This window comes from Trachurus trachurus (genome assembly GCF_905171665.1).
Source record: "Trachurus trachurus genome assembly, chromosome: 13".
NCBI lineage: Eukaryota > Metazoa > Chordata > Actinopteri > Carangiformes > Carangidae > Trachurus > Trachurus trachurus.
The window spans coordinates 10,936,959-10,960,499 of record NC_139892.1 but is presented as its reverse complement, the minus strand read 5'-3'; the positions used below and the strand labels follow the sequence as shown (position 1 = coordinate 10,960,499).

Below are 23,541 nucleotides of genomic sequence, written 5' to 3'. Positions count from 1 at the left end.
TTTGAGCTACAGACCTGCGGAGCACAAGGTAAGCTCAGCTAGGTCTGACGATGTTCTGAACCCAATTTGGAGCCGATCGGGCGTAACCCCTAGGAGGAGTTCGTTTTGCGTAAACGAAATTTGAACCAAAATGGCTGACTTCCTGTTGGGTTTCGGGCTTCGCTATAAGAGGATTTTGTGTTCATCTCGCATTGATAAATATGTGTGCCGACTTTGGTCCGCTTTTATTAACGTCATTTTTTTCCCTATGGGTTTTTGAGAAATTTGTAGGGGGCGCTATTTTGCCATTTGGCCACGCCCACATGCGAGACCACCACTCAACGCTAAGTTGCCACAGGCCCCACGTGCGTGCAAAATATCGTCCGTTTCTCGGCTTGGGAAAGGGGTCGAAATGGCGTTCGAAGTGGCATAATAATAATAATAATAATAATAAGAAAAATAAACATTACAATATCTGGGGTTTTTGCTGCCAGGTCTATGCAGTACTTGGTTACTTGCTTGCTTACTTGTTGTTACTCGTCGGCTGGCACGTTGACTAATGTGCATGTCGAATTACAATAGGGACCTCCCTGGGTCGTTGACACAGGCTCGGGCCCTAATTAAAGCCGCAAGCGGCTATGGCGGGCCCTCGCTCCACGCCACTCGGCGTCCCGCTCCCACGACCCCCGGTCCCCGCTTCCCCTGGGGCGCTCTTTGAAACCCCCGCGCGCCACCGGACGCGGGCAGCTGCGTCGAGGGCGGTCCCCTCATCGAACACGTGAAGTTTCGAGCAAATCGGACAACGTACGATGAAGTTACGGCAAGTTTACAGTTAGTCCACCAGGGGGCAGTAACGGGATGTGGGCCGTTGCGTTCGGGGTCGTCACCTCATCACACATGTGAAGTTTCGAGCAAATCGGACATCGTACGATGCAGTTACAGCAAGTTTATGGTTCGTCCACCAGGGGGCGGTAACGGGATGTGGGCCGTTGTGTCCGGGGTCGTTACCTCATCACACATGTGAAGTTTCGAGCAAATCGGACAACGTACGATTGAGTTACGGCAAGTTTACGGTTCGTCCACCAGGGGGCAGTAACGGGATGTGGGCCGTTTTGTTCAGGGTCGTGACCTCATCACACATGTGAAGTTTCGTGCGAATCGGACAATGTCGCTGCAAAATATGTCATTTCCTGTGTCCACAAGGGGGCGACTTGAGCGAGCTTGCGTAAGATCAAATGGAGGTGTAGAGGGCGGGTGTCTGATCACGTACATAAATTTTGAAGCAGTTCGGACGAAGCACGTGGGAGATAGAGCAGCTCGTGTATGCATGGCGAGGCATCAGAAATGGCGGCGGCCACAGTGGCCACGCCCTTTGACCTACCGACCTGCAGAGCACAAGCTGTAATCAGGGCGGTCTGAGGATGATGTGTAGCGAATATGAAGCCGATCGGGCAAAACCCCTAGGAGGAGTTCGTTTCTGATGGACCGCAATACGTGGCGCCGCCACACGGGGGCAATTAGCCGTAGCCTCAAAGCGTTCGTAATGTAGCTTCACCGACTTGTTTCACATGTATCAGAAGTGGAACGAAGTTGCTGGGGTGAACTATGTACGATTAATTCATGTTAGCGTAATCTTTGTCGACTTCCTGTTACCACCGGGGGGCGCTATGAGTAACATGGGAAGTTAATATGTCAGATTGTTCAGGAAGGACCCATCATCATGTCCACCAAGTTTGAAGCGGCTACGATCAAGTATGTCGGCGTGAGAGCCGTTCGAAGTGAAACGGCGCCGAACACGAACAGTCGCCAAAAAGTCTTGCATCATAGCAGCCACGCCCTTTGATCTACAGACGCGCGGAGCACAAGATAAGATCAGCATGGCGTCTCGATGGTCCTTAGCCAATTTGAAGTCAATCGGACGAAATCTCTAGGAGGAGTTCGTCCAAATACGTCAAAATTTCAATCCAAAATGGCCGACTTCCGGTTGGGTTAAGGGCGTGGCTTCAAGAGGCTTTTTAGTGTGTCTTCCCATTTTACATAAGCTCAGCAAATTTCATGCATGTAGGTGCAACGGTTTGTCGGGGCTCATCAATTCAAAATTTCTAGGGGGCGCTATTTCGCCATTACACTGTGCGCACGCTGAAGGTGTTAAAATTTTCAAATTTTTGGCCAGACTGAACGTGTATGCCAAATTTCGTTCGTTTCTCGCTTCGGCAAAGGGGTCTTATCGGCGAAAACATGTTCGGAAGAATAATAATAATAAGAAAAAACATTTGCATTTCGGGGAATTTTGCGCTAGGTCTATGCAGTACTTGATTACTTGCTTGCTTACTTGTTGTTACTCGTCGGCTGGCACGTTGACTAATGTGCATGTCGAATTACAATAGGGTCCTCCCTGTGACGTTGTCACTGGCTCGGGCCCTAATTAAAGCCGCAAGCGGCGATGGCGGGCCCTCGCTCGCCCATGCCACCGCGGGGCCTGAGGCACGCCGGGGCCGTGGCGCGGAGCAGAAACGGAGAAAAAACCCGGAAAGAGGCCAAAAATGCAATGTTTCGTTCACCCACCAGGGGGCGGTCACCGCATGTGGTCTGGTGCGTTCAGGGGCCGCCCCTCATCACTCGTGTGAAGTTTGGAGTGAATCGGACAAAGCATGAGGGAGTTATGAGCAGTTAAAGGTTCGTCCACCAGGGGGCAGTAATGGGATGCGTGCAGGCGTGTTCAGGGTCAGTCCCTCATCACACATGTGAAGTTTCGTGGAAATCGGACAAAGCATGAGGGAGTTATGAGCAGTTAAAGGTTCGTCCACTAGGGGGCAGTAATGAGATGCGTGCAGGTGTGTTCAGGGTCAGCCCCTCATCACACATGTGAAGTTTCGTGGAAATCGGACAATGTTGATGCAAAAAATGGCACTTCCGGTTTCCACTAGGGGGCCACATGAGCGACACCCCTATCAGATGGAAGAGGTCTCCACCCTGGACCTGTCTATCAATTTTCATGATGATACGAGTTCATTAAAGCCATCAAAAAGCCAAACGTATTTTCATGGCGAGGAATTGATGGTAGCCACGCCCCCACAGGGACGCCATTACTCGTAGCTTCACAGTCTTCATAATGTAGCTTCACCAACTGGTTCTGCATGTTTCACAAGTGGAATGGAGTTGATGGGGTGAACTATGTATTTTTAATGAATTTTTGTTCACTTCCTGTTACCACCGGGGGGCGCTATGAGTTACGTGGGAAGTTAATATATCGGGACGTTCAGGGCGAAGCCATCATCATGTCCAGCAAGTTTGAAGTTGATTGGAAGAAGTATGTGGGCGTGAGAGCCAATCGTATTACATGGCGAGCACGCCAAAGTTAATTGAGCGCTGGAAGCCACGCCCTTTGACCTACGGACTCACGGAGCACAAGATAAGGTCAGCTAGGTCTGGAGATGTGGTGTACCTAATTTCAACTTGATCGGGCGAACGCTTTGGGAGGAGTTAATTTTAGGCGGGAAAAATCAAAACCAAAATGGCCGACTTCCTGTTGGGTTGAGGTCAAAAGGTCAAGAGGCTTTTTTGCATATCTGGGTATAATACATATGTGTACCGAATTTTGTTTGTCTACGCCAAAATAAGCGAAATTGTCTATGGGACTTTTTAAAATTTGTAGGGGGCGCTATTTCGCCATTTCGCGTCGGACATGCGCGACGACCCAAAAATATCGAATTTCGGATGAGGCCGGAGGGACATGCAAAGTTAGACAACTTTTCCAGTTTGGGAAAGGGGCGAAATTGGGGAAAGAAAAGTCGCGTGAATAATAATAATAATAAGAATAATAAACATTACAATTTCAATATAGCATTTTTCCCCCTGGGTCTTCCATACCACATGATTACTTCACTACTTGATTACTTTGGGGTCACTTGCACATTGGGGTCACGTGCACGTTGGGGCATGAACGAATTACAATAGGGCTTTCGCTCTGCGACTTGCAGTCGCCGCTCGGGCCCTAATTAAAGCCGCAAGCGGCTGTGACGGGCCCTCGTTCCACGCCACTCGGCGTCTCGCTATCCCCGGGCCGCTCTTCGAAACCCCCGTGCGCCACCGGACGCGGGCGGCTGCGTCGAGGGCGGTCCCCTCGTCGAACACGTGAAGTTTCGAGCAAATCGGACAATGTACGATGGAGTTATGGCAAGTTCATGGTTCGTCCACCAGGGGGCAGTAACGGGATGTGGGCCGTTGCTTTCAGGGTCGTCACAGGATCACACATGTGAAGTTTCAAGCAAATCGGACAATGTACGATGGAGTTACAGCAAGTTTACGGTTCGTCCACCAGGGGGCAGTAACGGGATGTGGGCTGTTGCGTTCAGGGTCGTGACCTCATCACACATGTGAAGTTTCGAGCTGATCGGACAATGTTGATGCAAAACACGACATTTCCTGTGTCCACAAGGGGGCGTCTTGAGCGAGCTAGCGTACGATCAAATGGAGGCGTAGAGGGCGGGCCTCTGATCATGTACTGATATTTTGAAGTGACTACGATCAAGTATGTGGGCGTGGAAGGCAAACGTAATAGCATGGCGACTAAACGAGCAGTTGACCAACTTTGTCGCCCCCTAGCAGCCACACCATTTGACGTAGAGAAAAGCTTTTAATAGGGTTTGACCAGCTTGGTCTCCTGATGATCTGTAGCGAATATGAAGTCAATCGGGCAAAATCCGTGGGAGGTGGCAGTTCACGATGGAGCGCTATTCCTGTCGCCTCCACAAGGGGGCCATTAGCCGTAGCGCCATAGCGTTCATGAAATACCTTCACCAACTTGTTCGGCATGTTTTAGAAGTGGAATGAAGTTGATGGGGTCAACTATGTATTTTTAATGAATTTTAGCGCACTTCCTGTTACCACCGGGGGGCGCTATGAGTGACGTAGGAAAATAATATGTCGGATCGTTCAGGGTCACGCCCTCATCATGTGCACCAAGTTTGAAGCTGCTGCGATGAAATCTGTGGGCGCGATAGCATTTAAACCTTTTTAGCTGAATTTGGCAACTTGGCCGTGCGCTAGCAGCCACGCCCTTTGACCTACAGACCTGCGGAGCACAAGCCGTAATCAGCTTGGTCTGGAGATGTTCTGTACCGAATTTGAAGTGAATCGGGCGAACTCCCTCGGAGGAGTTCGTTTTGCGTCAAAGAAATGCTAACCAAAATGGCCGACTTCCTGTTGGGTTTAGGGCGTGGCTCCAATTCAATTTTTTGTATGTTTGGGTATGATACAGGTGTGTGTCGAGTTTCGTATGTGTACGGCAAAGTAAGCGAAATTTGTCTATGGAGAATTTCGGAAAAACTTCAAGGGGGCGCTATAGAGGCATTTAGCCACGCCCATGGGAAACGACTGTATACACTGAAAGAGCTCGCCATTCTTGACCTGTGGATGAAATTTCGTGAGGACACGACTTCGTTAAAGCCACGAAAAAGGCAAACGTAATTGGACGATAAAAAATCGTCAGTCGCCGCGGCGGCACACGGACGCCGTTCGTCGTAGCTTCACAGCGTTCATAATGTAGCTTCAGCAACTGGTTCTGCATGTATTAGAAGTGGAATGAAGTTGATTGGGTGAAGTATGGATTTTTAATGAATTTTTGCGTACTTCCTGTTACCACCGGGGGGCGCTATGAGCCAGGCAGGAAGTCTATATATCAAAACGTTCAGGGCGGAGCCAACGTCATGTCCTTTGAATTTCGAGTGGCTACGACGAAGTATGTGTGCGTAAGTGGCAAACGTAATTAAAATTGGGAAGATACACATTCGCCGCGGCGGCACACGGACGCCGTTGCTCGTAGGGTCAAAGTGTTCATGATGTAGCTTCACCATCCGGGTCTGCATGTATTAGAAGTGGAACGAAGTCGATTTGGTCAACTACGTATTTTTAACGAATTTTTGTACGTTTCCTGTTACCACCGGGGGGCGCTATGAGCGACGTAGGCAAATAATATGTCGGATCGTTCAGGGTCTCGCTATAGATTTTTGCACCAAGTTTGAAGCGTCTACGATCAAGTATGTGGGCATGAGAGCCGTTCGTATTTAAATGGCGAGCACCGAAACAGTCGCCAAACTTCGGGGCACGCCAGAGGCCAAGCGCTTTGAGCTACAGACCTGCGGAGCACAAGATAAGCTCAGCTAGGTCTGACGATGTTCTCTACCCAATTTGGAGCCGATCGGGCGTAACCCCTAGGAGGAGTTCGTTTTGCGTAAACGAAATTTGAACCAAAATGGCTGACTTCCTGTTGGGTTTCGGGCTTCGCTATAAGAGGATTTTGTGTTCATCTCGCATTGATAAATATGTGTGGCGATTTTGGTCCACTTTTATGAACGTCATTTTTTTCCCTATGGGTTTTTGACAAATTTGTAGGGGGCGCTATTTTGCCATTTGGCCACGCCCACATGCGAGACCACCACTCAACGCTAAGTTGCCACAGGCCCCACGTGCGTGCAAAATATCGTCCGTTTCTCGGCTTGGGAAAGGGGTCGAAATGGCGTTCGAAGTGGCATAATAATAAGAATTAAAGCCGCAAGCGGCGATGATCGGCCCTCGCTCGACCCATGCGACCGCGGGGGCCTGAGGCGTGCGGGGGCCGTGGCGCGGAGCGAGAATGGCGAAAAAGCGATGCGGGAGCGGAAAAACGCAACGTGCGGTTCGTCCACTAGGTGGCGCTATGAAGCCAGAAGCGGGTAGCAGCGTTCAGGAGCTGACCGGGATCAAGCCCCTGACGTTTGATGTGAATCGGACAATGTAAATGTAAAACAGGTCACTTCCTGTTACCACCAGGGGGCACATTTGTATGAATCCAGATGTGGGTAGGTGTGATCAGGGGCTGACCAGGATCACACATGTCAGATTTGAAGTTAATCGGACAATGTAAATGTAAAACAGGTCACTTCCTGTTACCACCAGGGGGCGCATTTGTATGAACCCAGATGTGGGTAGGTGTGTTTAGGGGCAGTGGCTCATCAAATATGTAAAATTTGAAGTCGATCGGACAAGTTAAGTGTAAACCAGGTCACTTCCTGTTACCACCGGGGGGCACATTGAGTAAAGTGGGCGTGCCATTCAGCGGAACGTTCAGGGTGGAGCCATCATCATCTTCAGCAAGTTTGAAGCTGATAGGATGAAGTATGTGGGCGTTAGAGCTGTTAGAAGGTGAAATGGCGAGGAAACATGAAGTCGCCAAAAATGGGCAAGGCCGCAGAAGCCACGCCCTTTGACGTAGAGACCTATGGAGCACAAGGTTGGATCAGCATGGCATCTCGATAACCTGTATGCAATTTGAAGTAGATCGGGCGAAATTAGTGGGAGGAGTTAAAGATTTTAATGTAAAAAATGGTCACTTCCTGTTACCACCGGGGGGCGGTTTGAGTAAAGTGAGATATTGATATATTGGGCGAATCAGTGACTCACCCCCATAATTTCCTTCAAGTTTGAAGTTGATAGGATAAAGCATGTGGGCGTGACAGCCAAACGAATTTGGGTGGCGATCGAGCCCAACTTTGGCGCCCACCAGAGGCCACGCCCTTTGACGTATTGACCTACGGAGCACAAGCTGTACTCAGCTAGGTCTGATGATGTTGTATATCAAATTTGGAGCGTGTCGTGCGAACCGTTTCGGACGAGTTAATTTGGCGCCAAAAACGACCAATTCAAAATGGCCGACTTCCTGTTGACATTTCACCATGACATTAAGAGGCTTTTTTGTATATCTGGGTATGGTACATATGTGTACCGAATTTCGTCCGTCTACGCCAAAGTGACCCGAATTCCCTATGGGCTTTTTTGAACTTTGTAGGGGGCGCTATTTCGCCATTTCGCGTCGGACATGCGCGATCAGCACAAAATATCGAATTTCGGAAGAAGCCGGACGTCCGGCAAAAAGTTCACGCATTTTCGAGTTGGGGAAAGGGGCGAAATTGGGGTTTGAAGGCGGAGAAGTATAATAATAATAATAAACAGCGCGATTTCAATAGGCCCTCCGCGGGCGAGTGCTACTCGCCGCTCGGGCCTAATTAAAGCCGCAAGCGGCTATGACGGGCCCTCGTTCCACGCCACTCGGCGTCCCCGCTACCCTCGGGCCGCTCTTCGAAACCCCCGCGCGCAACCGGGCGTGGGCGGCTGCGTCGAGGGCGGTCCCCTCGTCGAACACGTGAAGTTTCGAGCAAATCGGACAACGTACGATGGAGTTACGGCAGGTTTACGGTTCGTCCACCAGGGGGCGGTAACGGGATGTGGGCCGTTGTGTTTGGGGTCGTGACCTCATCACACATGTGAAGTTTCGAGCTGATCGGACAATGTCGATGCAAAACACGACATTTCCTGTGTCCACAAGGGGGCGTCTTGAGCGAGCTAGCGTACGATCAAATGGAGGTGTAGAGGGCGGGCCTCTGATCATGTACTGAAATTTTGAAGTGACTACGACCAAGTATGTGGGCGTGGAAGGCAAACGTAATAGCATGGCGACTAAACGAGCAGTTGACCAACTTTGTCGCCCCCTAGCAGCCACGACGTTTGACGTAGAGAAAAGCTTTTAATAGTGTTTGACCAGCTTGGTCTCCTGATGATCTGTAGCGAATATGAAGTCAATCGGGCAAAATCCGTGGGAGGTGGCAGTTCACGATGGAGCGCAATTCCTGTCGCCTCCACAAGGGGGCCATTAGCCGTAGCGTCATAGCGTTCATGAAATACTTTCACCAACTTGTTCGGCATGTTTTAGAAGTGGAATGAAGTTGATGGGGTCAACGATGTATTTTTAATGAATTTTAGCGCACTTCCTGTTACCACCGGGGGGCGCTATGAGTGACGTAGGAAAATAATATGTCGGATCGTTCAGGGTCACGCCCTCATCATGTGCACCAAGTTTGAAGCAGCTGCGATCAAATCTGTGGGCGTATTAGCATTTAAACCTTTTTAGCTGACTCGTGGGACTTGGCCGTGCCCTAGCAACCACGCCCTTTGAGCTACAGACCTGCGGAGCACAAGCCGTAATCAGCTTGGTCTGGAGATGTTCTCTACCCAATTTGAAGTCAATCGGGCGAACTCCCTCGGACGAGTTCGTTTTGCGTCAAAGAAATGCTAACCAAAATGGCCGACTTCCTGTTGGGTTTAGGGCGTGGCTCCAATTCAATTTTTTGTATGTTTGGGTATGATACAGGTGTGTGTCGAGTTTCGTATGTGTACGACAAAGTAAGCGAAATTTGTCTATGGAGAATTTCGGAAAAACTTCAAGGGGGCGCTATTGAGGCATTTTGCCACGCCCATGGGAAACGACTCTATCCGCTGAAAGAGCTCGCCATTCTTGACCTGTGGATGAAATTTCGTGAGGACACGACTTTGTTAAAGCCACGAAAAAGGCAAACGTAATTGTACGATAAAAAATCGTCAGTCGCCGCGGCGGCACACGGACGCCGTTCGTCGTATCTTCACAGCGTTCATAATGTAGCTTCAGCAACTGGTTCTGCATGTATTAGAAGTGGAATGAAGTTGATCGGGTGAAGTATGGATTTTTAATGAATTTTTGCGTACTTCCTGTTACCACCGGGGGGCGCTATGAGCCAGGCAGGAAGTCGATACATCAAAACGTTCAGGGAGGAGCCAACGTCATGTCCTTTGAATTTCAAGTGGCTACGACGAAGTATGTGCGCGTATTTGGCAAACGTAATTTAAATTGGGAAGATACACATTCGCCGCGGCGGCACACCGACGCCGTTGCTCGTAGGGTCAAAGCGTTCATGATGTAGCTTCACCATCCGGGTCTGCATGTATTAGAAGTGGAACGAAGTCGATTTGGTGAACTACGTATTTTTAACGATTTTTTGTACGTTTCCTGTTACCACCGGGGGGGCGCTATGAGCGACGTAGGCAAATAATATGTCGGATCGTTCAGGGTCTCGCCATAGATTTTTGCACCAAGTTTGAAGCGTCTACGATCAAGTATGTGGGCATGAGAGCCAATCGTATTTACATGGCGAGCACCGAAGCAGTCGCCAAACTTCGGGGCACGCCAGAGGCCAACCCCTTTGAGCTACAGACCTGCGGAGTACAAGTTAAGCTCAGCTAGGTCTGACGATGTTCTCTACCCAATTTGGAGCCGATCGGGTGTAACCCCTAGGAGGAGTTCGTTTTGCGTAAAATAAATGCTAACCAAAATGGCCGACTTCCTGTTGGTTTTTGGGCTTCGCACGAAACAAATTTTTTTCATGTCTGGGTATGATACATATGTGTACCAAGTTTGGGCAGCCTGCGAGAAAAAAAATTTTGGTCCCTATGGCCGGGGGTCAAAAGTTCTAGGGGGCGCTGTTGTGCCAATTTGCCCCGCCCACAAACGCCGATAGTATCAGATCGAAATTTTTTCAGGTCCCGACGTGTGTCCCAAATTTCGTCCGTTTCTCGTCTTGGCAAAGGGGTCAAATCGGGGTTCAAAGTCGCGGAATAATAATAATAATAACAAATAAACATTACAATATCTGGGGTTTTCGCTGCCAGGTCTATGCAGTACTTGGTTACTTGCTTGCTTACTTGTTGTTACTCGTCGGCTGGCACGTTGACTAATGTGCATGTCGAATTACAATAGGGTCCTCCCTGTGACGTTGTCACTGGCTCGGGCCCTAATTAAAGCCGCAAGCGGCTATGACGGGCCCTCGTTCCACGCCACTCGGCGTCCCGATCCCACGACCCCCCCGGTCCCCGCTTCCCCCGGGGCGCTCTTCGAAACCCCCGCGCGCCACCGGACGCGGGCGGCTGCGTCGAGGGCTGTCCCCTCATCGAACACGCGAAGTTTCGAGCAAATCGGACAACGTGCGATGGAGTTACGGCAAGTTTACGGTTCGTCCACCAGGGGGCGGTAACGGGATGTGGGCCGTTGCGTCCGGGGTCGTCACCTCATCACACATGTGAAGTTTCGAGCAAATCGGACAACGTTCGATGCAGATACGGCAAGTTTACGGTTCGTCCACCAGGGGGCGGTAACGGGATGTGGGCTGTTGCGTCCGGGGTCGTCATCTCATCACACATGTGAAGTTTCGAGCAAATCGGACAACGTACGATTGAGTTACGGCAAGTTTACGGTTCGTCCACCAGGGGGCAGTAACGGGATGTGGGCCGTTGCGTTCAGGGTCGTGACCTCATCACACATGTGAAGTTTCGTGCGAATCGGACAATGTCGCTGCAAAATATGTCATTTCCTGTGTCCACAAGGGGGCGAGTTGAGCGAACTTGCATACGAGGCAATAGAGGTGTAGAGGGCGGGTGTCTGATCACGTACATAAATTTTTAAGCAGTTCGGACGAAGTACATGGGAGATAGAGCAGCTCGTGTATGCATGGCGAGGCATCAGAAATGGCGGCGGCCACAGTGGCCACGCCCTTTAACCTACCGACCTGCAGAGCACAAGCTGTAATCAGGGCGATCTGAGGATGATGTGTAGCGAATATGAAGCCGATCGGGCGAAACCCCTAGGAGGAGTTCGTTTCTGATGGACCGCAATACGTGGCGCCGCCACACGGGGGCAATTAGCCGTAGCCTCAAAGCGTTCGTAATGTAGCTTCACCGATTTGTTTCACATGTATCAGAAGTGGAACGAAGTTGCTGGGGTGAACTATGTAGGAGTTCGTCCAAATACGTCAAAATTTCAATCCAAAATGGCCGACTTCCGGTTGGGTTTAGGGCGTGGCTCCAAGAGGATTTTTTGTGTGTCTCGCCAAGTTCTACAACCCCACCAAATTTCATGCATGTAGGTGAAACTGAGAAGTGGGGCTCGCCGTTTACAATTTTCTAGGGGGCGCTATTTAGCCATTTTGGCACGCCCATTTTGAACGACTTCAAAAAACAAAATTTTTGGCCCGCCCCAATGTGCATGCCAAATATCGTTCGTTTTACGGCATGTTCAGGCCTCCAAAAAGGCGATTTACTATGGGTAAGAATAATAAAAATAATAATAATAATAAAAAACATTACAATATCTGGGGTTTTTGCTGCCAGGTCTATGCAGTACTTGGTTACTTGCTTGCTTACTTGTTGTTACTCGTCGGCTGGCACGTTGACTAATGTGCATGTCGAATTACAATAGGGTCCTCCCTGTGACGTTGTCACTGGCTCGGGCCCTAATTAAAGCCGCAAGCGGCTATGACGGGCCCTCGCTCCACGCCACTCGGCGTCCCCGCTACCCCCGGGCCGCTATTCGAAACCCCCGCGCGCAACCGGACGTGGGCGGCCGCGTCGAGGGCGGTCCCCTCGTCGAACACGTGAAGTTTTGAGCAAATCGGACAACGTGCGATGGAGTTACGGCAGGTTTACGGTTCGTCCACCAGGGGGCGGTAACGGGATGTGGGCCGTTGTGTTTGGGGTCGTGACCTCATCACACATGTGAAGTTTCGAGCAAATCGGACAATGTACGATGGAGTTACGGCAAGTTTACGGTTCGTCCACCAGGGGGCAGTAACGGGATGTGGGCCGTTGCGTCCGGGGTCGTTACCTCATCAAACACGTGAAGTTTCGAGCAAATCGGACAATGTACGATGGAGTTACGGCAAGTTTACGGTTCGTCCACCAGGGGCAGTAACGGGATGTGTGCCGTTGCGTTCGGGGTCGTTACCTCATCATACATGTGAAGTTTCGAGCAAATCGGACAATATCGATGCAAAATATGTCATTTCCTGTTACCACCGGGGGGCGCTATGAGTGACGTAGGAAAATAATATGTCGGATCGTTCAGGGTCACGCCCTCATCATGTGCACCAAGTTTGAAGCCGCTGCGATCAAATCTGTGGGCGTGATAGCATTGCAAACTTCTTAGCTGAATTCGGCAACTTGGCCGTGCGCTAGCAGCCACGCCCTTTGACCTACACACCTGCGGAGCACAAGCCGTAATCAGCTTAGTCTGGAGATGTTCTCGCCCCAATTTGAAGTCAATCGGGCGAACTCCCTCGGAGGAGTTCGTTTTGCGTCAAAGAAATGCTAACCAAAATGGCCGACTTCCTGTTGGGTTGAGGGCGTGGCTCCAATTCAATTTTTTGTATGTTTGGGTATGATACAGGTGTGTGTCGAGTTTCGTATGTGTACGACAAAGTAAGCGAAATTTGTCTATGGAGAATTTCGGAAAAACTTCAAGGGGGCGCTATTGAGGCATTTAGCCACGCCCATGGGAAACGACTCTATCCGCTGAAAGAGCTCGCCATTCTTGACCTCTGGATGAAATTTCGTGAGGACACGACTTCGTTAAAGCCACGAAAAAGGCAAACGTAATTGTACGATAAAAAATCGTCAGTCGCCGCGGCGGCACACGGACGCCGTTCGTCGTATCTTCACAGCGTTCATAATGTAGCTTCAGCAACTGGTTGTGCATGTATTAGAAGTGGAATGAAGTTGATTGGGTGAAGTATGGATTTTTAATGATTTTTTGCGTACTTCCTGTTACCACCGGGGGGCGCTATGAGCCAGCCAGGAAGTCGATACATCAAAACGTTCAGGGAGGAGCCAACGTCATGTCCTTTGAATTTCAAGTGGCTACGACGAAGTATGTGCGCGTATTTGGCAAACGTAATTTAAATTGGGAAGATACACATTCGCCGCGGCGGCACACGGACGCCGTTGCTCGTAGGGTCAAAGTGTTCATGATGTAGCTTCACCATCCGGGTCTGCATGTACTAGAAGTGGAACGAAGTCGATTTGGTCAACTACGTATTTTTAACGAATTTTTGTACGTTTCCTGTTACCACCGGGGGGCGCTATGAGCGACGTAGGCAAATAATATGTCGGATCGTTCAGGGTCTCTCCATAGATTTTTGCACCAAGTTTGAAGCATCTACGATCAAGTATGTGGGCATGAGAGCCGTTCGTATTTACATGGCGAGCACCGAAACAGTCGCCAAACTTCGGGGCACGCCAGAGGCCAAGCCCTTTGAGCTACAGACCTGCGGAGTACAAGTTAAGCTCAGCTAGGTCTGACGATGTTCTGGACCCAATTTGGAGCCGATCGGGCATAATCCCTCGGAGGAGTTCGTTTTGCGTAATTGAAATGCTAACCAAAATGGCCGACTTCCTGTTGAGTTTCGGGCTTCGCCATAAGAGGATTTTTTGTCCATCTCGCATTGATAAATATGTGTGCTGACTTTCGTCCGCTTTTATTAACGTCATTTTTTTCCCTATGGGTTTTTGAAAAGTTTGTAGGGGGCGCTATTTTGCCATTTGGCCACGCCCACATGCGAGACCACCACTCAACGCTAAGTTGCCACAGGTCCCACGGGCGTACAAAATGTCCTCCGTTTCTCGGCTTGGGAAAGGGGTCGAAATGGCGTTTCAAATCGGTAAAAAGGAATAATAATAATAATAATAATAATAATAATAATAATAAACATTTGCATTTCGGGGTTTTTTGCGCCAGGTCTATGCAGTACTTGGTTACTTGCTTGCTTACTTGTTGTTACTCGTCGGCTGGCACGTTGACTTATGTGCATGTCGAATTACAATAGGGTCCTCCCTGTGACGTTGTCACTGGCTCGGGCCCTAAAAATAAACATTACAATATCTGGGGTTTTTGCTGCCAGGTCTATGCAGTACTTGGTTACTTGCTTGCTTACTTGTTGTTACTCGTCGGCTGGCACGTTGACTAATGTGCATGTCGAATTACAATAGGGTCCTCCCTGTGACGTTGTCACTGGCTCGGGCCCTAATAATAGTCAGAGCCTTGTCACATGGATGGTCGGCATATTACATGTTTCTTTGCCCTAACTGGCTTCACAACACACAAGGTGACTCTGTATTGAAACAGTCGTCTTCATCAGGCTGTTCACATTCTGACATCATGAGATCAAGACCACACCCGTATAACGATCCATAAACAGCACTTGTCGTCAGAGGAACAGGGGAGTGTCTACTGAGCTCAGAGTGTCACAGAAAGACAGAGAAGTTATTGACACATTGACATTTTTTGTTGTCGTGGTATACACTGCTGTCAGCTTTAGTTTGTTTTTTGTGTGGTGAAGAAAGCCCATTCCATACTTCTACTTTAATGCCCTACTTTCATGATATAATCTCGCCGTAGCATGAATTTTTTTTTTACATTTCCCATAAATTTCACCCGAATGTTGAACATCTCCAAATGTTTGTGAGTATCCAAACAACAGAACTGATTAAATTGATCCATATAAAGGCTTTGGACAACCTACAGTTTATAGTGTAGTGAGGTGATGAGCCGACAGTGACATTAGTTACACCACAAGATGGCAGTAACACACTGTACTGTGAATTAAACTCCTATGGAGCTCCTGACTTCGCATGGTACACAGGCCTGAGCTACAGAGGAGCATGATGTATAAAAATGTGCATTTGATATGTCTCTCTATGGGAATATTGATTTACTCCCATATACATTCACGTTAGTGCTTTAAACCCATGTTCATCGATTTTAAACTGTCTTAAAAACAGATACAATATAAGTCAGTATAGTCATTTTGATTTTAAAGTGACCTCTTTGCCCACTGTTATATTCTTGCAGGATAATTTGTTGTTCACCTCTGTCACACACTGCACTAACACACATACACACACAAACAGATACAATTAATATCCCTTTCTGGACAGACATCATTCCCCTCATCAGTGTTTAATTTCATCCTTCTACTATCTTGATTAAAAGGGATAAAGCCATGCCCTCAGCCATATTCATTACAATAAAACACACACACACACACACACACACACACACACACACATGTCACTGTGGCCTCAGTCATACTCATTACAATGAGACACACATAGACAAACAAACATTTAATCAAACACCAGGCTTTAATCCTGTTGTTTTGAATGGGCACCACCACGACTACAGTGGTGTACGCATACACACACACACACACACACACACACACACACACACACACACACACACACACACACACACACACACACAGTCATCCAGTCACATTACGAGGGTAAAGGCCACCTCCGCCTTTTGGAAAATCAAAATTCACTTCCCTGTCACTTCCATGTTTTCACTCAGCTCGAGTGCTCAAATGAAGGAAACACACACACAGACACACAAACCACCTTCAACATACAGTATAGCCTATTATGCCAATTTAGCACTTGTATTTATCTGTCATGTCTGGTCGTATCCCTCACACTGTCGTTGTTTCTCACATGTTTTGTGCCTGCAATATATATATAAAAAGCTGTGAGTCATCAAACCAGGTGAGACAGTTTTTCCCAATCTTTCCAGTTTTGGCGAGTCCCGTCAATGTCTATTATTTACAAATGAGCGAATTCAGATTGATTGTAGGCCTAAAACTTGTATGTATGGTTGGATGTATTTGACACTGATTGTTGCAGCACCACAAGCTCAATGATTCAACCATATTTTGATACTATGACAACAACATATTGCTAATGGCTAAAAAAAAATCTCTCACAACATCAGTATGGCACCATCCATTTTGTTTTCCACCTCAGCACAAACACGTTCCCTTCAATCTCTACACAAACTGCATCTGGCCAAGGAGATGTAGCCTACCACTTCATTCTTCATAAACATAACATAAAATCTGAAGCAGTAGCAGGTTATTGACATCTTAAAACTCTGCAGGGACGACTTGAGAAAAAAAACACACAAGGAGACGAGATTGTCATGGACTTGGATCAGAGGGTTGATTGATCTCTAGCACTTCGTCTTGGGTAACGTGGGTCAGGTTTAGAGAGTTTTTGAGAAAGATCCTCTGAAATAATGCACATTTTCACAAAGATTCAACTTGTTAATCTGATAAAAATTATTTATAATGAAAAATATATAGGCTATATATAAAAAAAATGAATACAAAAGTGGTATCTTGGCCTGTATCAGCAGTGCTGTACTTCAACTCTGTTGCAAAATGTTGCATATTTTCCCAGATTACAGTAAAAAACCGGGTTCACACAGATAATTATACATGAAATAATTTCATTCTTTGGATTAAAAGGGAGAAAAAAGCAGCTAACTCCTGGCTAATCTAACTGTGGGATTACATAGCGGCATATCAAAAGAACCGTTTCTTTCAGGATTTGGACCTGAATATTGGCCTCCATTGTTATGAATGAGCCTTGATGACGATGAATGGTGATGGGATGAAGGGAGATGGAGATCAAAACCTGTTTGTTTACCACTGAACCAGTGAATGCAACAACACGAGTCTCTTTTCATGTGACAGTCCCACATTTTACATTTTATCTTGGTTCATCAGAAACATGCAGACAGGAAGTGGAGGAGCGTCACATGACCACTCATGAGCCGAAGTCTGCCCTAATTGCTGCGCATATAATGGACTGTACATGTCGTGCATATGATTAAGTATGTGCATAGGTATTTTTTTTTCCATATATATATAACTGCATGTCTTTGTGTGTGTGTGTGTGTGTGTGTGCACATGAGTGTCTATGTGTGCACACAACTGTGCGTTCACCTTCCCCAAGGTCTGCGTAGTGGTGCTCCATCTGTGGCACTCAGGGGATTACAGCCAATCTGTCTGTCTGCTGCTCAAAGTGCTGACCGTCAGACCAGCACCAGATTAACACAGTGCTGGGATTGGGGTGGGGTGGGGTGGGGTTGGAGCATGAGCGAGGAGGTATGGGGGATGGGTGGAAGAGAGAGAGAGAGAGAGAGAGAGAGAGAGAGAGAGATGGAGGGATGGATGTTAAGGAAGAAGAGAGAGAGAGACATGTGTATGTGTAGGGGGAAGGGGTGGGGGGCAGGTTGAGAGGTCGACCCCGGATTAGTACACAACTGGTACAGTGCATGTATGTGTGTGTTTGTGTTTGGGAAGAGGGAGGGGGAGACTGTAGAGGGACAGAAGGGGAAGAAGGAAGAGGGACAGATGTATACGGTTGATGGAGATGGGTGGGTGGGGGATGACTGGGGGTCACATTTAACACAAAACTCCTGTGGAATGACGAGATGATAAGTTTTTCAAGCTGAAAACAGACAAAGTTTAAATTTAGATCTGTAAACATCCAAGTAGCTTCTCTTGTTAATAATACACATGGAAACAGGAAGTGGAGTCGTACTCAATATAATAAACGTCATCATTATGAAGTAATCAATGATTACTCAATGTGCTGGCTGCAGTGTAATGACAGCATCTGTGTTAAGGCCTCGCTGTCAACAGGTAGCCTATAAATCTCCTGTAAAAATGAAGGCTCATTTATTTCTTGCAATGGACAGTGACCAGACTGATTAAAGACAGAATAAAAAAAAAATCAATGTAATTTTACCTCTTGGGGGACGTCTCTTCTCTTTATTTCTAAAGCAGAGTTGAACTTTTTGTATACTCAGGTGTCAAGCGTTGTTTAGTGTTACAAAAATGTTCAAACTCATGGCACAAGTCCGTACAAAATATTGCCCAAGAACATATAAGGGCAAATGCAGTTATTCTTGTTCTGGGTAGATGCACTTTTAAGGACAGAGGAGCCAGCTAGGTGGTATGAATGGCACAATTAGGGATGACGATACACCATTTTTTTCCTGAGATGCATCCATGTTGTTGCATTCAGGTGCATATATTCAAAGTGATGGAAGACGTTGTGTTAAGATTTGAGCAAAGAGCTTCAGAGAAGTTGAACAATGCTAAACATCCCCCGGTCACAAACAGTCACTTGTTGGATCATCGGCTTGGGGAAGTGACAAAAAAAATGGTCAAACTCAAGTAAGTTCATACAAAATAGCCTACCTGAAAGTTGTTCACGTAAAGCTGGTTTAAAAACCCGATGCATTGTAAAGACCAAATGAGGATCTGGCGGCACTTTCAGACAGTCTTGCTTTAATATAGAAGACCAAACTCTGACCTTTTTCACACCTCTATGTGGAGACTGTTAACAAAATGTGTTGTTTTTTAGAAACAATAAATTACAACCTCTAGAGGCCAAATGATGTAACTTTCTATCAACAAAACCCTGCACTCAATGTTTGCAGGTTATATCACCAGTGACGACTTAAGAGCAGGTAAGTAAAGCCGTTTTCCCACTAAAATTAGCGGGTTGACGCGGGTTTTTTAAACGCGGGTCGACCCGCTAACAATCGGCATTTGTCCCCTTTCCCATTGACCAAAATGAGCCGAGTCTTAGGAGTAGGTTCGTTACCTTTAATTGTCGGTGCAAGCTATTGTTAGAACGGCGGAGCAGAGCCGCGAGCTGCTCAGAGTTACGCTCATCAAACTCATCAAATACACAATCCAACGACTCCAAAACGCTCTGGTGACAAGTTGTGACCTGCACATTCACACGCTATGAAATAATAACCAAACGTTACGAAACGCCATTGTTTTCGAGGCAAATGCAGAGACTGTTTGCCGAAAAACTGCCTCCGATGGGAACCTCGAAAACAACTCCGTCTCGTAAGTGCCGTTATTATCTCAGAGCGTGGTGAATGTGCAGGTCACAACTTGTCCACCAGAGCGTTTTGGAGTTGTTGGATTGTGTATTTGATGAGTTTGATGAAGGGAAACCAAGAAATCCCACAAATTTCCATGAGGTAACAAACCTACTCCTAAAACTAAGGGATTATGGCAATGGGCCAATTGCCAAAATGTTGAACTATGCCTTTAATATAATGTGCAGCGCTGACAGGCTACGAAACCAGACCAGGCAACACAAAAAGTGAACCTACATTAATCTTGTGCTGCCACAAAAACAAAAGAGCACAAATCATTTGGTGGTTAACATCATTAGAGAGCATCCACCCTCAACCTGGCTGTCGCTGTCGGGTGTGGAGACAAAGACCAGGTGAGATGATTTACACAAGGGGAGGGGCATGGGAGTGTACGTGTTTTTGTGCGTGAGGTCGGGGTTGAAGTCATGGTGGGGGGGCGGGGGCTAGAGGAGGGGGTTGAGTGGGTTCAGACAAGATGAGTGTACCACTGAGATATTGTACTGTAGGTCTACTGGTGCAACAAAGGGGTATGGTGAGTTAGCGAGGAGGGGGTAAAGGGGGCGGACTAGGAAAACCTGAGGGTGGGGGTGTTTGGAGAATTGCTCCCAGGGATTAACCTGTGTTTAGCCATTAGCACACAACCTGGTCGTCAAGTAGCAACAACAGCAAGGGTTCAGGACAGCCACAAACACATACACACACACACACACACACACACACACACACACACACACACACACACACACACACACACACACACACACCATGTATTAGCAAGTATGTAGTTTGACATGAACACAGTGCTAATACATGGTGATGAAGAGTAGGCTATATTACAAGTGTCACAGAAAATGGTAACAGCTGTTAGGCACAATTTAAAAGTTATTTAACACTGTGGGCAACCGTGGGTTAGCACAAGTCAAGAATTGTCTTAAATGCTTATGGAAAGTTTTGGCAGAAAAGCTTAAAAACTGGTTAAATGTAGTTATTTGTATGTTTTGCTTAAAGCGAAGTAGCTGGTATTATCATTAAAATCTGCATATTGCATCAATCTTTATGCCTTTATTCGCTAATAGCAGCGATGGGAAGATACATTAAAGTTTTGCTTCCATTTACTAAAGTTAGCATGATAAACAACCACCTTACCCCACTTGGACTGTCTTACTTTTTGCCATCACTATAGCGACCAGTCCTGCCCCAAAGAAGTAGCATTTGCAAAGCTGATATTATATTTATTATTTTATTCTATTTGTTGGCAGATGGTCTCATCAAAACTGGAGTAGTAGGCCTACCATTAATTCTCAAATAAAAGCAGGATTGAGCAAATTAAAGCCGGTCTTAACTATTTCTATTTCTGCAAGTTCTTGTCAATGTACAAAACCTCTCAAAGCCCATTAACACCAGTTTGAGCAGTTTCTAAGCTGCCTTATTCAGTGCTAGAGTTTTCAACGGCCATGAAATCAATATGTGATCTGGTCCAACCCGTGGGTGTTGAAGCTCGGACCGATGCAGCCAGACTCACAAACTTTAATTCACAGCCCAAGCGCAGCCAAAAACAAAAAAAAGGCGTGCCCCGACCTGAGTTATTATGTTTTCAACCTGAACCCGGTGCGTCCCGTCGTGTTGTTTGGCCCTAGCCTGGTTGGCACGACTTTCCAATGTTGATACTCAGCATTGGGTCTGGCCAAGACGTTAAGAGAATCCATTTCTCAAAGCGCATCCTTCAAACCTGGTTTACCCGCCCCCCTCAAATGCCTCAGTCTGCTATTGGTCGAAGCCAGAATAGGCGGTGTTCGAAGCTTAAACCAATCACACCGCTCTTTCCATCTGTCCGCTGCTCCATGCTGCTGTTTACAAGAGGTTCCGGTCGCTGCTCTACTGCTTGAACACGCCTTACCCAGAGCCGTTGGAGAGGCTCGACGTTGATTGGCTCTCGAAAAAGAGGGTGGAGTTCCCGAAAATTCGGGAGACAGAAATCCAGTTAATAGCACGGTTGGCCAGACTAGAAGTCAGCAGCGCTTTTGCGAGGCGTGACGTCACTAGTGTGGGCGCGACCAGGCTAGTTTGGCCCGGCCCATTGAGAACTCCGACTGAGCCAAGGAAAGAGCCGGAGCCTGTGCAGTCTCTCACCGGCGCTCGCAATTATTTAGAAGAAGTTTAATCAGTGCCAATTAAACTTATAAATGAATGTGTGATTTAGCTCTTTCATTCTATTCTTATTCTTTAAACTGTCAGAACATAACGATTTGATTATATGACATATTTTCCATCTTTGCTGAGTATAAGATTTGTTCAAAATTAAATAAAAGCCCATTTAGACACCTGTTGGCCCAGTTTTGGCAGTTGAAGCAATAAAAGCCCAAGCTTCTATTGGAGAATTTATGGTAACGCTAGAGCGAGCTAGGTATAAAGCAGAATTGGAGGCAATTAAGTGCTCCATCAAACTATAACATATTCAACCACCAGTCTGACTGTCTTCTAAACATGATGGGTTCAAGACTTTTTGTTGTGATACGGAAAATAGCACATAGCAAACACGCTAGCTAGCTTTTGTGCTAAAATAACTCATGGCACAGCAGATTTATAAGACAAGTTGTAGCCTAACCAGTATGGCCAATGTGCGTAGTTGACTAGTTAAAGGACAGTTGTAAAACTGCTGTTAACAGCTACTTTTGATGGAAAGTAGCCAAGGCCTTCTGGAAAAGTCGCTGAACATCGCTAGATATGATGACGTGCGCTAATTAGCATATGGCATCATCCCGTTCCACCATCTGTTTGTATCTCTGTGGTCACAAATAAGAGTTTCTTTGTGCAGCCGAATGTCCAATAAAGCTGTTCTTATTTACACATTTTCTATTTCTGTTGTAAAGCAATTAAATAAAATGAACCTTGGACCTTGAACCTTGAATAAACTAGTCGCTGAAACGCAGCCAGTTTAGACCCCGTGATCTGCCACAAGTGGTCACATTCAAGCCATTTCCAAGATGTGACTCTGCACTAGTGAAATATTGATTTTATATTTGTATATGGCCAAACAAAATCATCAAACATATTAATAAAAAACAACCTGGCTGTGATTCTAACTATTAACTTTTAAAATGATCGTTCAGAGAGAAACTTAGGAGCACTAAAGGAGTCTGAAAATGAAGTGTTGTGGGACAATTGAGGAAGAGTTGCTGTAATTGTTTCTCACAGTACAAATGTGAAAAGCCAAACAAACCTTGAAAATAAAAGAAACTGATCCAATGCATTTGTTTTGTCTTGCAACTCAACACAAACCACACATGCTTCAGTTAATGGTGAGCTGACTCCCAACATCATTGTTACACAATGAGCAGTAATGTGGCCTATACAGCTGTTTGCCAAAGGCATTATGGTTTCTGATGGCAAAACATATTTTTACCATTCATTTCACCTCACTCCAGACCTCGGAGTTGCCGTGTTAACGATTGTGAATTCTACCGGTGTGTGTGTGTGTGTGCGTGCGTGCGTGCGTGCGTGTGTGCTGGCCTGTGTCTTTCAGACCATGTGATTCTCTAGTCACACTGCTGCTACCAGAAACAAGAAGGGAGGGAGAACAGAACGTACACAAGTCTCTGTGGACACACACACACACTCTCTCTCTACAGCCCCTCCTAATGACCACTTTTTACATTACATGAAACACAATCAAAGCAGTAAACATCCATATTTTTTGCAATCTTTCCAGTTATTATTAAAAAAAAAAAAATCACTATATGGGTTTAGACAAAAATAATACCTAGGCTTCTGCTTAGTGTTAGTTTGTGTTTTACTTTTTATAGAAACAATTGAGACAAATTATTAAATAATCAAAACAGTCTTTAATAAAATACTGCAAGATATGATCTTATAGGTAAACAATATAGTTATTTTGTCACTGTCACTTGTTGTTTATCACCACTGTTCACTATTATTAGTACATGGTACAATACTCTTTACTTTTCATATTCAAGTCTCATTCCTATTTAAATTGTGTATTATCTAAGTCTGTGTTTTTTCCTCTTCTCCTTAAATCCTTTTTTTTTTTTTTTTACCTGTATTACTGTACTCTTATTTCTTTCAGTAGCTATTCATTCTTCTATGTTGAGATGAAAAAAATTCCGTATTGAGTGATGAATAAA

The 23,541-nt window shown here is 46.6% G+C and overlaps 1 protein-coding gene across 1 annotated transcript in view; it reads left to right on the top strand.

Annotated features, from left to right (window-relative positions):
• Window positions 1–7,194: 7,194 nt before the first annotated feature.
• slc5a2 (solute carrier family 5 member 2) overlaps window positions 7,195–23,541 on the top strand; it is a gene marked incomplete at both ends in the record, with an annotated part of 24,399 nt that continues 8,052 nt past the window's right edge. Inside the window, one exon of the mRNA XM_083985595.1 lies at window positions 7,195–7,249. Coding sequence (XP_083841721.1) covers window positions 7,195–7,249 — 55 coding nt within the window. The remainder of the gene's footprint in view (window positions 7,250–23,541) is intronic.